The following is a 17,269-nucleotide window of genomic DNA, read 5'->3' as shown; positions in this document are numbered from 1 at the left end:
CTTCAAACAGAATTTTTCCTTTGAAAATAGATTTAAAATTTCCAACTGTTCTCAATCTGCAGCTGAAATTTATTTGTTGTAATAGTTAAGCAAATGTGGGGAAGGAATGTAAACTCAGGATAAATCAGGTTGCTGACACTGAAAGTAAACTTTTCTTCCTTTTTTCCTGATTAGCTCAGTTTTGAAAAGAAATCTTTGCTCTATTAATGTATTTTCAATTTTTGAAATATGAAACAAAAATCTTTGGTATTTTGGAGCTGGAAGCCAGATTAATTTAACATATCATTTCAGTACTTGTTTATTTGGTAGGCTAGTGAAAAAGGCCATATTTGCTTCTTTGCTTCTGTGGTATTAGCCAAGGGTATTTATGAATTTACTCTGGTTTTCTCATAAGAATCTTTTAGAAAGCATTTTAATTTTGATTAAAATTTAGGTATACATAAACAATTTAAATGTAGAAAATATATGTATGAGTCATGATTTCAGAAATAAGATACCAATCTAATTTAAGTAATCATGCCATATTAATAAATGAGTAATTAATTTAAAATATTTTGCTGTTTACGATTATTGATAGTATTTTCAAATGTAAAATAATATGACCAATGACACTATTAATTTTTTAACATGATACCTAATGTTTATGTATTTTCTTTAAATAGTCTCTAATAGTTAAAATTAGGAAAAAAAGACATATTTTTAGAGACCTAGGCATCATATATTCAGATGTGTGATTGTCTAGATTAAATTAATATTTTTCCATAACTACATTAAATATTTTAAGTAAATAGAGATCTATTTCCCCATGGAATATTGAACTCTGATGATCAATCCTGAATTTAAAAGTAAATGGAACAACTTTCTTGCTTGTAACTTGTATTTTTATAAGTTCTTTATAATTTACCGCACACCCTTTATATCTAAAGAATACTGTTTATGATTTAAACCTTAGGCCTTTTGGGAGAATATATGTGCAAGACTATGTAAAAAGAATACAATAAAAAATGGAAACTTTTCTTGGGCCTATGAGGTACTTATTCCATGGGAATTTTGTGTTAAGAAGTAATTTTGTGTTATTTAAGGAATTTTGTGTTATAACACAATAAGAAATATTGTGTTATTTTAAGTTGGGTTGAGGAAGCCAGCTTGTGTATGGATCAAAATCCAAAAAAAAACTACCCACAAACTATATTTAGAAGTAAAATTACTAGTACAGATGAGAGGTGTTTATTTAGCAAATGTACTAATCGCTTGGTATCTGAACTAGATATTACAGAATTTATCTGAGCACAGATAAACTCTGTGCTCAGCACTGTGCTAAGTACTTTACATGTATTACCTCATTGTATTTCATTTAATTCTAGCGATAACCTTGGAATAAAGGTAGTATTTTTGTCTCATTTTACAGATGAGGAAACTTACCAATTTAAGTAATATTCCCAATGTCACGGTAAAGACCCAAATATTAGATGGTTTATAATGTAGTGGAGGAAACTATATACATAAAGAACTTACTATTAATTAAAAACAGAAACCCTGGCTGTTACAAATCAAAAGGTAACTATATATGCTGTGCAGTTAGTATGTGCCATGAATTGAAGGAAGGAATGACTCTACTTCTAGAATATTGAGTGATTAAATAAAATGACGTTACTTGCATAGCATAATACACAGTGCACGATGGATATTATTGTTAGTGCTAATTATTATGGATAGGATCGGACTAGTGTAGAGGGAAAGTGGGGGGAAGTGCCTTCTATATAGAGCCTAGAAGAAATGGAGAATTGTGGACAGAGCCGAGACATGGCCAGGATATAGTCGATTGTAGCTATATCTTAGGAGGCTTTGAAGGTCATGCTGAAGTGTAACTTAGCCCTCCACCCTCTAAATCATCGGTTCTCAACCTGTGGGTCACGACTCTTTTGGGGGTCAAACGACCCTTCCACAGGGGTCGCCTAAGACCATCGGAAAACAAAAAGATATTTACGATTAAGATATTACGATTCATCACAGTAGCAAAATTACAGTTATAGAGTAGCAACGAAAATCATTTTATGGTTGGGGGTCACCACAACAGAGGAACTGTATTAAGGGGTCGCGGCATTAGGAAGGTTGAGAACCGCTGCTCTAAATGGTTAAATTTGTTCTATAGCATTTTCATCCTCTGCTTAAGAACCTTCTGGAGAGACCTCTTCAAGAAAGGCAAGTTTAAGGAAACAATTTTTTTTCCTTTGGATGATTTTTCATATTAGTTACTTCCTTTTATTGAACTAAATCTATCTCACTGTCAATTCCACTCAACTTTAGGCAAACAGAATATAGCCGCATCGAGTGAAATTTACTGTCACACATTTGAGGATGGTTCTTATGCTTCTCCTGAGTTTTTTCATATCCTGGGTCCGTATTACCAGTTCCCTCAACCACATTTCATTAGGCTTGGCATTGATTTCCTGTCATCCTGGTCACTTTCTTCTAAGTAAATCTGTCTGGCAACTCTCCTAGAATTAAATTTCAATTCTTTCAGGTTATTAAATATTAAATGATGATTTGGGTTTTGTTATTTCCAGATTATATTTGTGTTTCATCTGTAACTTCTAGTATTCTTTGTCATAAATTTTCTGCTCAGAACTGTGACTATGTGATTACTATCTTTTTCAAATTCACATGGGTAATTAACCCTAGAATTAAAATGACCTGTACTTATGTATTACTTTAAAATATCATTTATTTGTAATGTGTAAAAATATTGAAAATAAGTCTTTTGTTGTTTGAATGTATTAATTGTCCTTTTCATATGTCAATTTCATATTCTGTGCCTTAGAGTATGCTAAGCACTTTGTACATAATTATCTTATTTAAGCCTCATGAAATTCTAATGAACAAAATATTGGGTTGTCAGAAAAGTCATGACATATTTTTCCTGGTTTTTTTTTGCAAAAATGCATCATGACTTTTCCAACAACCCAATATTATCCGCATGTAAAGTTTAGGTAACTGAGGCTTAGAGAAGTAAAATAATTTGCTCATCATAAAACTTTTAAAATGCTCTCAAAACCACGACACTATCATGCTTAAACTGTTTCCATTCATATTTATCTATTGTGTCATTTTTATTGATAATCGTGTCCAGCATTGCTATTAAGTAAGCAGTCTTTCACTTTTTTTGTTATAAAAATTATTAAAGTGCTTACATTTTTCATTGGATAGTATGTTTTGCCATCAAACAGGTCTTAGTTTTACATTAAACTGATTAGAAATGATAAAAGAAGGTGATAGCTCTTTTACACTTGAATTTGAGAGAACCATAATAGGGAACTATATTTTAAGAAAGTTAAAAGAGCTCTAGTGTGATTTTTCAAATCTGTGCAGTGTCAGAGGTGCCCAAGAACTTTCCCCAGGTGTGATGATTCATTCACTAGAGCACTTAGGGACGTTAGTACGTAGTTGTACCCATGACTAAGAGTTATTACAGTGAAAGAAGACAAAGCAAAATCAACAAGAGGGAAAGTTGCTGCATGGTATCAAATCTGGAAGAAGTGAGACTCACGTTGCCAAAAGCCCTCTTCCGGTGATTCACACAGGAGGTGCTTGATTCCTAAAGCAGAGAGTTATGAGAATACGTGCAAATGCTGTCTACCAGAGAAGCTCCTTGGAAACTAAGGACCCAGACAAGGTTGTTACTGGGGCTTCTTATGTAGGCACACTGTGCCCGATTCACCCCAAAATTCCAGACTCTCAAAAAAAGTGGATATTTGGCATCAACCACATTGTTTGCAAAGCTTAGGCACAGTGAGCCACTCTTATCTTTTAGAGAGAGGGTTTTTTTTTTTTTTTTTTTAGTTTCAGGTGTACAAAACAATGTAATAGTTAATATTTATACCCCTCACAAAGTGATAATTGCCCACCTCCCCCAATCTACTACCCTTCTGACGTCGTATGTAGCTGTTACAGTTCCATTGACTCCATTCCCTGTGCTGTACTCCACATCCTGTGACTATATATATATATGTGTGTGTGTGTATATATATATATATATATATATATATATTAAATTATAGTTGACATTCAATATTATTCAGCTTCAGCTTTAGATGTACACTGCAGTGGTCAGGCATCTACATTGTCCATGTCACTTATATGTGGAATCTAAAGACTAGAATAAATGAGCTAACTGATCAGAAACAGTCTGAGATATAGAGAAAAAACCAAGGGTTGCTAGATGGGAGGGGGTGGGGATGAAGGAGACAGTGAGGGGATTAGAAAGTACAATCAGTAACCACAAAATTGCCACGGGGATATGAAAGACAGTTTGGGGACTAGAGAGAGGTTTTTGTTTTTTGTTTTTTGTTTGGTTTCAGGTGTACAAAACAATGTAATAGTTATACATTTCACCCCTCACAAAGTGATAACCCCCCTCCCCCAATCTATTGCCCCTCTGACATCGTATTTATCTATTACAATTCCGTTGACTGGGAATAGAGAGAGTTTTTACATGTCTGTAGGGAACTGTTTACAAGTCAGGTTCCCAAATGCCAGTCAAAGGCCAGCCTTGCAAGCAGGCCTTCCTAAGTCTTGGTGGGCAGCCTCAGGCCTTCTTTCTTAGATGTTGTCCAAGATTCAAGAGGCATTGGGGCAGTTAAGGATTCTTGTGCACTTGGTAGTATAGTAGATAGGAGTGAATTTGAAGTTTCTTGAAATAATCTAAATCATCTCAACCTAAACAGTATAATTAAGGGTATTTATTTTATTGACGTCATTAATATAGCACTCTATCTTTATCAATCGGTTGCCCCAGCTGTTGCTTTCAGATATTGAAGAAACCGAGTATCTGTGTGTGAAAGTATTTAAGCAACCAGTACCTCAATTTCTATTGAAAAGTTAGTAGGATGTATTATTATCATTGTTGTGTTATAATAACAATTATTCTTATACTTCAGTTGAGAGAAACTGCTATAGTCTTGTGTCATTCCAAAGTGCATATTTTGATCATTTGAGTTACTTAAACACTTATTTTGAAATGGTATTTAATTATAAGTGACCAATAACTGAGTCATGAAAGCCATATGATCTTTTAAATCAAACTGGAACCAGCACTGATAAGGCCTCCCGTTAAGCAAATCACTGGCCGAGAGAGAACAATGGAGGTCTTGTCTTGTCTCTTGTTTTCCTGTGTTATGAACACAGAACAGACTGGGGATATTGTCTCCTGTTTACCACTATATGGTCGGTGCATAGCATATTGTCAGCATATAATAGGTGCTTAAACATTTATGAATGAATGAGTGACTGAGTGAGTATGTGAATGAAAAGAGTGACTGGTGAGATGTCAGAGAAACTTAGTTCATGAAACACCAGAAGAATGTGGGAAAAGAGAAAGAAACATCGTGCCATTTCATAGAGATTAACAGGGATTCTTCAATAATTAATTGTTTTAGTCTACATGATTAAGTGTTGAGATAGAGAGGAACAGGAAGAGGAAATTTGCATATTGTTGTAAAGAATTAGTTATATATGTTTTCCCAGTAGCCTAATTTTTCATGGTAGACCTTGTAAAGAGAATTTCCAAAGTATTGAATAAATGCAGTCTGACTACTTTTCTTTTTTAGTTTTAAAGAGTGGCAGCCCCTGAGTCATGGCTTTAAGAGTTTTTCTTTTTTAATACTATCAGTTAATTATTCTGTTTTGTATTCCCTAGAGATTTAATGGATTGAGAAAAGAAAGGATCATTGCTAGCTTAGATTGCTACCACTTCACCAAAAATGTTTTCTTACTTCCTTTCCAGCAACACCCAGGAGCCTTCTCAGCATCTGGCTCCATCATTAGCTTCAGCACAGAGCATGCCTGTGAGGCCAGAAAGCCCAGCCTCTGCCAGACCAGGGGTGGCTGGTCTCACAACCGCTGCTGCCTTCAAGCCTCTAGGATCCACCAGTGCTATCAAGTCACAAAGCTGGCAACGGCCAAACCAAGCAGGTGAGCCAAAGAAAGCTCTTGTTGTTTGCTTTTCTTAAGTACAGTTATGAAAATGTGCCCTGAAGTATATGATAGAATTCATTGGTGAAACCCATTCTCACCCATCTAAGATTTTAAAAGGATTGCAGAGAATAGCTACAGTTCTTTTCCTCTCTGAAGTGTTTCATGAACATTTTCTCTGTGTGTTTGGTACAATTGCCATTTCCTCTTTGTAATTATAGAATCGGGCGTTTCCTTTCTTTCCAGATTACAGAGCATGTGTTAATTGTAAACTTGGGGTCTTATTAACAAATTATATTGTTGAAAGCTTATCCTTGAAAGTATAACATTTTGGTTTAGATGATATATGCAAAACAACAACAGAAGCATTTATTGCCATTATTAATTATTGAAGAAAGGATCTTTTACTTCTTGTCCTCTGAACATTTACCAGGCAGAAGTGGAAGGAGGACACAGTATTAAAAAGAGAACCTTTGAGTGGTTAGGATGGAACAACTTGGGGTCAGTCTGGAAACTTGAGTTTTCATTCACTTCTACTGATAAATAGCTTCAGTTAAAGTCAGTTAGTCTCTTTGACCCTCAGTTTTCTGATCTACAGAATGTAAGGAGACTAAATGATCCCCTGTTTTTCCCAATGTGAACAAAGTTTATGGTTTTAGGACTAAAGTACCTCCTTATCAGGAAGATGGGACTATGCTTAAATGTTGCCAATCCCACATGTGGCCGTCATCTCTTCCCATTCTTTACATTCTCCATGGATGATCTCTCATCTAGGTTCCTTTTACTACCTAGCCACGGATAATTTATAGTGCTCTGTTTCCTGAACTTGATATTTTCAAACCCTGTTGCCCTACTTGCTGTTTCGTGGTGGGACCTCAAATGCAGCATGTCCAGAAGTATCATTACCTATGTCTGATAATGATGCTTTTGGCCATGCTGCATTCAGCCGGTCACCAAAGCTAGAATGTAAGCTTGAGACCTCCCATTGCCAACCCCAAGTCCTCACAGTAATTACCGCCACATATACTTAGTATTTCTCAAATTTCTCTTCTCCTCTCCATTGCTTTGGTTCAGGCCCTTGTCATTGCAAACAACTTTTATCTAATTTATCTCTGCTCACCCCATCAGTCTGTCCTCCATACCACAGCAAATGACCTTTCTGAAGCTCGGATTTGCCCATCACTTTCCAGCTGCAGGTGCTTTACTTAACCTGCCATTGAAGACCTTTTTCCCTCTGGCCCCCATACATTCTCAGTCTCGTCTCCTGCTGTTCCCAGTTGGATATGATGTAGAGACTTTTTGAAAGAAAAGATGATTATATTACTTTTGAAAACTTAAAATCTTTAATATCATGTGCCTCTGAAATTTCTGGACTGTTAATTAACTTAGGAAGACCTGTTTTCTTGGGGGGAAATGCTGACAGCTCAGCCCATACATTTTAAATTATTTCCATTGACTTAAAGCTTACTCATGACGGTGGATATTTGCTGTGATTATTTTATGCATGCATTAGAATTAGGATGCAGAAACAATCTTTCAGAAAAATGTATTTGGTATGGTAATAGGAATGGAACAGGAGAATATTTTCTAAAAGGGCGAGGAAAAACCAAAATTTCTGAGGTAGAAACTGAAGGGAGGGCGCCAAGTATATGTACTGTGGGGGGCAGAAAATATATGTACTGCTTTTGGAAATTCAGAAACTATGGTCAAAACAGCACTCCGCCTGTTAGAGTGAAAAGAAAAAGTTCCAATTGTTGTGGAACGCTTAGAGAATACATTACAGCAAAATTACCACAAGAGGGCGACTGAATCCTTTCTCTTCTGAGTCTAACTTGTTAATAATCAGAGCAGGCAAATAATACAACTAATTATGATTCACATGATTAGTATTCAAAATATTATACTTTTCACAGAACATATAAATGAATTTAATTGGAGCAAAACTATAACAGTATAAAACTTTATACATTATTAACATTATAAAGCATTAATATTACAAACAGAAAATATGTTTGCCATTGTGAAATCATAGTTGATTTACACCATGATGCGTAGCTCAAATCAGAAAATATTTGCAGAACTCCTACTGCTTATCTTGCACTAGGTGCTATAAATGACATTTAATAAGTTATTATGTCATGTAAAAGTGACTTATTTTACACTATTTTGTAAAATAAATTCCCAGTCACTCAAATTATTTTATTCTACTCTACCTAACAGTATACCATAGTTAAAAGGAAAACAAAACATGTCAGAATTACTCTTAAGTCTTGTAAACAGTTTCAAGACCTTCCTAATGAAAATTAAAAGTTCTTTTGATTGAGAAGGTGATAACTTATTATGGGTTCTTTTGTTCTTCACAATTCACCTTTGGAAACTGCAGCGGCAACCAAAGGGATGCAAAAGCTAGAAAGGCAAGTTGCTGGGCTTGCGTGGACTCAGGAAAAGCATTCAGGCAAATGGCATTATTTCCCTCACACAGAGAACTTCGGCCTCTTTTGATAATTCACAGCTGTGCTCGAGTGTGGGTGACAAAAGGGAAAAAAATTATCCCCTCCCCCCATTACCAAACAGTGACTATTACCAGTGATGTCATTTACAAATAATTCCTACAGTTGAGTGGGATCAAAATCACTGTATTGCCATCTGACCCACTTAGTTTATTCTGAAATCAGTGTAATGGATCATAGCCAGTATTTTCATAAAAATGAAATAGAATAGAAACTATAAGAATATTTTAATATTAAGGGTTGGTATCATGTTATGAAAATGTGCTTTTAGTTTATATATGTATAATATATATGAGGGAGTGTGTTTGTATATACACATACAAACATATATTTTGGGTCAGCAGGTAAACTGTATTTTGTACTGTATTTTATAGTACATTGGAAAGTCATTTATTTAAATAAGTATTTTAGTTATACTTTTGTCTACTAGGTGATGACTAATGTAGTTATGAAAGGATACCTTAAAAAATAAAAGAAGAAGACTGCAGTGAAAGGGCTAATTGAAATTTTAAGACCTACTAGTGTATTCTGAACCTGTCATGGGTTTCTGTTACCACCACTGAAGTTATGACTTTAAACCTTAGATCATTTCATTTGCAGTGTTGTATGGCCTGTGTTACCCAGAAGTCTTTCAAGAACTACAGTGATGCCATACCAGTTGATAAATAGGAACTAGGTGTGTATGTAACAGTGCTTTAGTTTACATTGGATCATCTTCTTTTTTGCAGGCATATAGCTTAGCATCCACCACCACACATACACAAGCTTGCCCAGGGACTGACAAAGATCTAAATATTTTATGATGCAAAATGTTCCAGACTTCATAGTCTGCATGAAAGTATTAAGATACAAAAGAAGTAAGAATCTAAACTCGAGTTTAACATAAGCAACAAAACTACTTCCTACTTGCCCTGTATCTTTGGTTAGACTTCCATAATTCAGATGCAGTAGTCCCTTTAGAAATGTTGACTTGATCTAGAAAAATACATAAAATGTAAGACTCTGTTATTTTTCAGAATTGGGGAATGGTCCTTTTTTAACTTATATCTTAATTCACTATATTTGCATGTCTGATTTTATAATGTTTGAAACCATCATATTGTATATAATTAATCAGTGGTTAGGTAGATATTTTCAAAACCTTTGTAGTTTAATGGTATAAATTTAAAAATATGTTTCTGTGCTTATATAGGTGACCTAATTTGCTATGTAATGTTTTTCATAGATTCTGTTTAGGTTACAGAAACCAGATTAGGTAAGTTTAGTTCATTTAATACAAATGTATGTATGAAATATTACTATCTTACCAAATGTACTCAGATATTTTACACAAATCCAGTATCAGAGCCATTATATGTTGGAAGCATATCAGTTTTTTAACTTTAGTTTAACTGTATACAAAATGAGGATGACTGATTCATTAGAATATAAGCAGTGCTTTTCTAGCTCAGGCCTGTTGTTCATCGACCCCAGTTTGCTAACTGGGGGTAGCCCTGAAGAACAGGAAAGCCCACCCAATGGAGTTGAATTTCAGGAGGCCCGAGATGTTCCCCAAATGGAGTATTTTGAGCCTTCAGTTTCTGTATCTGTTAAAATAAGGGTCTAAAAAAGTCTCTTTTAGCATTGTTATGAAGGTCAACGAATATAACAAAGCGCTTAATACATAGAAGATAACTCAAGAGGTTAAGTTTTCACCCCTTTACTTATTTATTTATTTTTAGTGATAGCATTGATAACTTACACCGTTACCATCCAACAAAACAGTTCTCATGCGACTCCTGCTTGAAAATGTTTGGGGCTCTGCTGCCCACACTGTAAAAATGTTTGGCTTCTTAACAGGGCTTAATGGTCCCTTTACAACCACGTGTCAACCTTCTCAGCCTCCTTGTGTGATGTTGCTCTGCTTGTTCCCTATAGTCCAGCCTCACTCAAGTTCTAAAGTTCTGCTGGAGTTCATACCATTCCTTGGGCAGACACCTCTGTGCTTTGTACAAGCTGCTCTTTTGATTGGAAATGCTTTTACTCCTTCCACCCCTGAAACATTTCTGTTTGCTTCGAAAGACCAAGTGTCATCTCCTTGGTGAACCTTTCTTGAGCTCCCTAAATAGTTGCCTATCCTTTCTCTATTTTCCTACAAAATTTCGATGCTGGCTTTATTACAGTGTTCATCATGTTCATTTAATTGTTACAGATGTATTTGTTGCCACTCTTTTTAGATCCCTTAAGGACAGGGACCAAGTCTTACAAATCTTAGTTTTTTAGCATCTAAACAATAAACTTGGCACAGTGTCTTCAGTCCTCAGTTAATGCCAGTGAGTAAACGAGTGGGTGGGTAGGTCAGTTTGTGTTACTTTCTATATCTTCATATAATTTGAGGGATTCACAAGACACTGTTCTTTCCTCCTACCAGACCTGAAATCCCCACAGCAGTCATTGAACAAAGGTGGAGGTGCGGTCTGCCGAAGGCTGCCATTAAAAAGTACACATATTGCTTAAGGGGAAGGGGACTCCACTCTCCTTGAAGCATTAAGCCCTGTAAGACTTAAAAGTTGTAAACGTAAGCAGTATTGTGACTAGACCTTTATTAATATCCAGCAGTTAAAAAAGTTAATAATAGCTCTATGGTAGCATTTTTTTTCCCCTCAAAAATGAGGGAATTTGTGGCATATAAGTCACCAAGCAGTGGAGTACCAAGGAAATATTAGGATAGTCACCCATTTTGTCACTGTGAACAAATTAACTTGGGCACAAAGCACCAGTAAATAACAGAAATCAGCAAAAAAAGGTGCAGAGATTTAAATCAAAATGCAACATCCAGGTCAGAAGGCATGGAGCTCCGGATCAGCGGAAAGGAGAGAGAGAGACCACCATAAAGTTCCAATGACATGCTCTAAACGTAGAATATGTATTTTTTTATAATGGAGTCATAGTTTATGCAGGACTAAAGTGTTACTGTTTGTGCCTAAAGTAAAATCACACATAGTCAGTACCCGTTGAATATTTTTAGGAAGATGCCAAGTTGGAGAGGGATCAACATATGCAAAAGCTCTCAGAGAACTTGGCTTCTTGGAAGGAAGAAAGGCACGCGATTCAGTGTGTTGGGGACTGTAAATGGCCAGAAGAATAGTTGGATGGTTTAATGGGGGCCTAATCAGAAAGGGCTTTGAAAGTAAGGAGTGTGGATTGATGCGGAAAGTAAGCTATTGAAAGATTTGGAAACTGGAAAGTGACACAATCAGATGTGCATTGTTAAAAGTTCATTATAGTGTTAATGTGTTTAAAAGGTCATTATGACCTCAGTGTAAAAGGTTAAGATTGAAGTCAGGTGGACATGTTAAGAGGTTGAGGTAATCCAGCATAGACAGGATGATAATGAGTATTACCCTGGGTAATGGTAATGAGAGTGGAGAGAATTCCAAGAGCAAGAGAAGACAAATGCTTAGACTTTAACCTGACCAGGATGCCAGTTCTAACCGTTGCTCTTCCGGGGAGCCTTAGTCCCTATAGCATATTATTTATCCTGTGTTAAAACGCTGGTAGAGGACTGTATTCCGTTTGGAGAACTACACTTGCTTCTGAGTAAGTCAGATTATGGCAGAGAAAATTGGTTGAATATGTCTTTAGGTTTTTAATTTAATGTGTCTAGTTACAAAATATAAATCTGAGTGGATTTCATCTTGTTCTTGAGAAACAAGTTAAAGTTTACTTTTATAACACAGCTAGTCTATTTTTGTAGCATTTCCTCCAGCTAGAGCCTTTATTACCTTTAAATCAGCATTTTCTAAATATTGACTCAGCTCTTTATACCTGCAGATACGAGATCGGTAGCTTTGGCACGATTCTCATTGCACTGCTTGCCTTTGCGTGAAGCACTTGCCCTACATGTTGTTATGGCAATAAACATGAGATAGAAAAGGGGTTTCTTCCAAGACAAAAGAAGAAAAATTCTATGGAGCCCATTGGTCAAAAATTAAATACTCATGTTGTTATTTGTAGTGCAGAAAGCTTTAAGTCCATAGATAGGCTTTTACAATTTTTTTCACTAATTACAGATTCTTTTCTACTTTTCCACTCTCACAATATGTTGATTTTGAGGACATTTGTAATGATATTTAAATGTATTAACGTTATGATAAATGTTTAATAAATAACTTATAATTTCTTACTTAGAAAATCATCAAGCTATTTATATATAATGATGGCTAATACTGTAATTAGCCTGTTTTCTATACAGAAGTGTGACTATTTCATAGAACCACTGAAAATAAAAACGTTATGTTTTCTTTCACAGTAGTCAGTGTTGTCTAGCTGTGCTGAAGTCTTTCCTTTTGCTATTTTCATTAGCCATTCATAGAGCATGTTAAAATAATGCCACCTTCATGCTTTCTTTAATTGTATATACACACAATTCCCTGTTTATTATTATGCCCCATGATGTTGGCAAGAAATCAGTGGATTTCTTTTTTTTTTCTTTTTTAATTATTATACTTTTATCATTAAAGTGTCCATGGAGGCAGAAATTGTACTAAGGAAAGTAAAGGCATTTAGCTGATATTATAGCAACATACTCAATACACTAGTATTTTATCATTTAATATTAGACATTAATCTCTGATACTCTATATTGAAGAAACATTCATTTTCTTGTATTCTGCTTATGGCATTATTCCCTTTATATGGGTCATGTAATATGTACATACTCTCTGTTAGTGGATTTTTTTTCTTTATGAAACAGTTTTCATTTATATAGTAAAGGCATGTGCTCATAATTGACAATGAGATTTGTAAAAATGGGTAACCCGTTTTTGAAATGTAAATTGTGTTTTGAAGAAACACAGTAGCAGTAAGCTATAATTAGAAAAGTTGGGATCATTTGAAGGTCTTTTATGGACACAATAAATTTCTTTAAGTCAAATCAAAAAAGGAAAAAGACACAAAATGAATAGTGAATTTTAGCTTTTTTTCCTTTGCATCTTGCCTTGGGAAGTACTCAACATCCTCATTTGGGCATTTGGAACTCAGGAATACAGTGGATAGCCTTGAGGGGAATAAACAACCTCATTTAACAGTCAAATGGTAGGTGTCATTGCTTAGTCATAATAATTATGTGTTTATAATTTTTGAGTTTTTAAATGTATCTTTACTCAGAGTGTACAATAAGATAATGTTATTAAAATTTAAAAGGGACATCAGTTTACCAATGAGGTAACAGTCTGAAAAAAGTTAAAAGAATTGTCCAGAGTACTGTAGTGATTTGAACTTAGTTATTTTGATTAAATAGTGCACTTTCTGTATCACAAGGTAACATCCGTGAATATATGTAATAAGGACTAAATCTCTTAGGGATAGAGTAGAAAGGATTCTTACCCTGCATTGGGAGGATAAACTAGTGACTCGCAGCTACTAAGATGTTTCAAGGAACATTTTCTTTGCATTTAAACTCCATTTTTAAAATTAGCTAAGATTCATTATTGTAGCCTGCCTCTGGTGTGTCCTACATTTTAGCAATAAAGAAAAGCTTATTTATTCATTATGGACAGAACTTTGGAGAAATCTGATTTTTTTTTCAAGGAAGACTCAGATATATTTGTGAGATCTGATTAGAGCAAAGACTGAATGATGTGCATCTCAGTTATAAGTGGATATAAATTCTATCTTTTATTTGAAGTCTAACGGAGATCAGGGTGAGAAAGGAAATTACTGTTTCTCCAACCATCCCAAATTTCATTGTAGGCTTTACGCCACAGTAATAAATCGAGATAACTAGATTTGCTTAGCTAAGATGGAGAGATTTATTGGTTCCATTTTAAAAATTTTATATGAATAAGTAAACTGCTACCAGTTGCATATGTTTCATCTCCTCTAATAATGTTTTATGGCCATCTGCTCCCCTGCTTTTTGACATCATTAAACTAAACAGTCCACTTGCCATAAAGGCCGGACTGGAGCAGTCCATTGTCAAAACCATGGTGTGAAGTATGTAAATATGCTCTATCTCTTTATATAACAAGTAGATTTTTGTTTAGAATCATGACTTTCGGGGAAAAAACAAAAAAGTAACAACCATTAACTGCCTTGTTTCTTTTCATCTAAATGTCCTCTTACTGGAATTTATTTCCATGTTGGAATCTTTCCAGTGCTGATTCAAGTGTCCAGTTGTGAAAGCTCTTCTTTCTCTCCATTTTCCTTTCATTCTGAGATGAAAAAAAATAAATATTTTATAAGGGAAGATACCTGGGTTTATTCCTATATGTTTTTCATAAAGAATTATTACTTTTTACTAATCGATGCATATGGTTTAAACCAAAGATTGGCAAACTGTGGCCCTGGGTCACATCTGGCCCACCACCTGTTTTTGTAAATAAAGTTTTATTGGAGCACTGCCATGCTCATTTGTTTACATGTTGTCTATGGCTCCTTCATGCTGTAATAGCAGAGCTGAGTAGTTGCAACATAAACCATATGGCTCACAAAAGCTAAAATATTTACTCTCTGGCCATTTGCAGAAAAAAAAATTGCCAACCCTAGGTTTAAACCAGAGGAATAAGAAAATTTTTGCTTGGTACTTCTACACAGTAGATGCAAACTTTATTGGGGGTCATGAGCACCCCTGACAGCACTAATCGTAAGGTACTCTGTTGCCTGTTTGCCCATGAATAATACCTGTAAGAAGATAAACTCTTTCAGGGCAGGAATCTTATTCTTGATTGTATCCTTCATACCAGAAAAGTTCCTAGATCCAACACATTGTATGCATTCTCTAAGTAGTTGTTGAATGAGTGAATACTTTATTTCTATAACTATGTCAGAGAGTTTAATAACAATTGACCTTTATTAAACATTTCTTACACATGCAAGGAACTGTAAGTAAACCCTTTACTTATGCTACCTCTTTTAACCCTCTTCACATTTTGAGGTAGTTGTTATTGGTTTTTTACAGTTAAGGAAACTAAGACCCAGAATAATGATACTTCTAAGTTCACACAGCTAGGAATTAGCAGAACTAGGAGTCCCAGTTTATCTTAACATTAGTCCTTATGCTAGATATACTGCTTCCTCCAGCATAAAACAGCTCAGCAATGTTCTCTGCTTGTAAAAGATGTGAAATTCAAACATAACTTTGGATAGTGATAATTAAGTTTCATTTTTTTCAGATTCAGCGACTTTAATTGAGAGAGAGAGAGAGATCTTAGAGAATTAATAATAGTAGTAATAGAAATGTAAAAAGAGCCCAGGTTTTAAATTTTACAGTCGTTATTGCTTCACATGGGTAAATCTCCTTAAATTTCTTTCCTTTCCTGCTTAGGGTTTTTTTGCTTACATTAAAAGAATGCTATTTATATTAGCAACTCAAGCCTGACATACCATTTTCCTTTATTTCTGAGATTAGGCTGCTTTTTCACTTACATAGATGAAAATCGGTGAGAAAATGGTAAGAGCCAGGCTTATTTGGGTTTCATATTACTTTGGAAGTAGGGCATATCAGAACTCCAGATATAATGTGAGTACAAATAATTTTATGTATATCCTTACAGTTTTTTCTCATCCAAATATGAGCAAAATTCTACAAATTTAATATGTTAAATAACTTCTTAGCTTACAGAGTTTATACGAGTTCACCAGTGGTCCTGTTTAGTATCCCTGAGGTCGTGAATCACACATCAGATTTGTTTTTGTTTTTAAAAATATTTTATCTTGAGTTTTTTTCCTTTGTTCTTTTCCTTTTTTCTTCATACCTGTCTCCTCCCTGCCCCCACACTTCTCTTTTTAACATGAAGTACATTGACTACCCACAATTAGAGCATGGATTTGTCTTCCTATCATAGAATTTGAAATTGGAACAGTAATATTGAGATTATTTAGAAAATCCTAGGTGTAAGTAATAAATAATGTATTCATTTTCAGTTGAACAGTGATAAAAACAGATATTTGAGGATCTCATGTCTTTATCTGCAAGGTACAGGCTGGGTTTGTTTTACTTGTCACTCTGACCAAATGGAAGTTTTCTTTGTAAGGTCCGTTAGTTGGGAGAAAAAGGCAAGTCTGTGTATCTTGAATTTTGATGATGTGTGATGCAACAAATTAAAAAGAAAACCGAACCTTATCCACGTCCCCACACTCACTTTAATTAAGACACTCTATATCCAGTTTAATCTGAGTTCTTAGAGTTGAAAGGCTGGTGGCTAATGGAAGAAACTAACCTTCTGAAGCTGTGGAAATACTTGATACTTAGCCTTGGGCACACCTGTTCCAATTCTTTATGGCATACATACCAGCATTCTCCACTGCTTAGAGAAATGATAATAGTTTAATCTGTCCAATTTTGCTTTTAATCATTGAATTAAAGAAAAAAAAATCCTTGATTCCATTTATAAAATTTGCACAGCCCTCTCCAGCATGTACTTTCCCTCTGATCCTAGATCTTGGCTTAACTTTAAACCCTTTCTATTTGTCCTGGATATAATTTCATGCCTGGATTATGGAGAGCAGACTGTTGTTTATACGTTCAACATAAGGAGCTTGACAGACAAAATGCACAGATTCTGTGCTTCTCTTGGCCACCATCTGTTGGAGATGGTGGGGGGGACAGCACAGATAAGAAAGCACTTGCTGCCCATGACAATGTGCAAGTGTGTTGCCATCCGTGCTACCCGATTTAGTACGTGTAAAATTTCTGCCATACCTTTGTGAACATATTCTCTGAGATGTTGAATTACAATTCTTCATTTCCCCAAGAGTGCCAGAATGTCACTTTGATGTAGCCCAGTTATGGGAAAAGTCATGATGCA

The 17,269-nt window shown here is 35.1% G+C and overlaps 1 protein-coding gene across 9 annotated transcripts in view; it reads left to right on the top strand.

Moving 5' to 3' along the window:
* The window catches only part of PDLIM5 (PDZ and LIM domain 5), a 190,685-nt gene that overhangs the window by 144,549 nt on the left and 28,867 nt on the right, over positions 1-17,269 (top strand). For all 9 annotated transcript variants that reach the window (XM_019647530.1, XM_019647529.1, XM_019647528.1 and 6 more), the window contains one exon: positions 5,783-5,970. In XM_019647530.1, the coding sequence (XP_019503075.1) occupies positions 5,783-5,970 (188 nt within the window). The remainder of the gene's footprint in view (positions 1-5,782; positions 5,971-17,269) is intronic.

Source organism: Hipposideros armiger, unplaced genomic scaffold (genome assembly GCF_001890085.2).
Source record: "Hipposideros armiger isolate ML-2016 unplaced genomic scaffold, ASM189008v1 scaffold_112, whole genome shotgun sequence".
In the NCBI taxonomy this organism is placed as follows: Eukaryota; Metazoa; Chordata; class Mammalia; order Chiroptera; family Hipposideridae; genus Hipposideros; species Hipposideros armiger.
The sequence above is the reverse complement of the archived record's forward strand: the minus strand, read 5'-3'. Positions and strand labels throughout refer to the sequence as shown.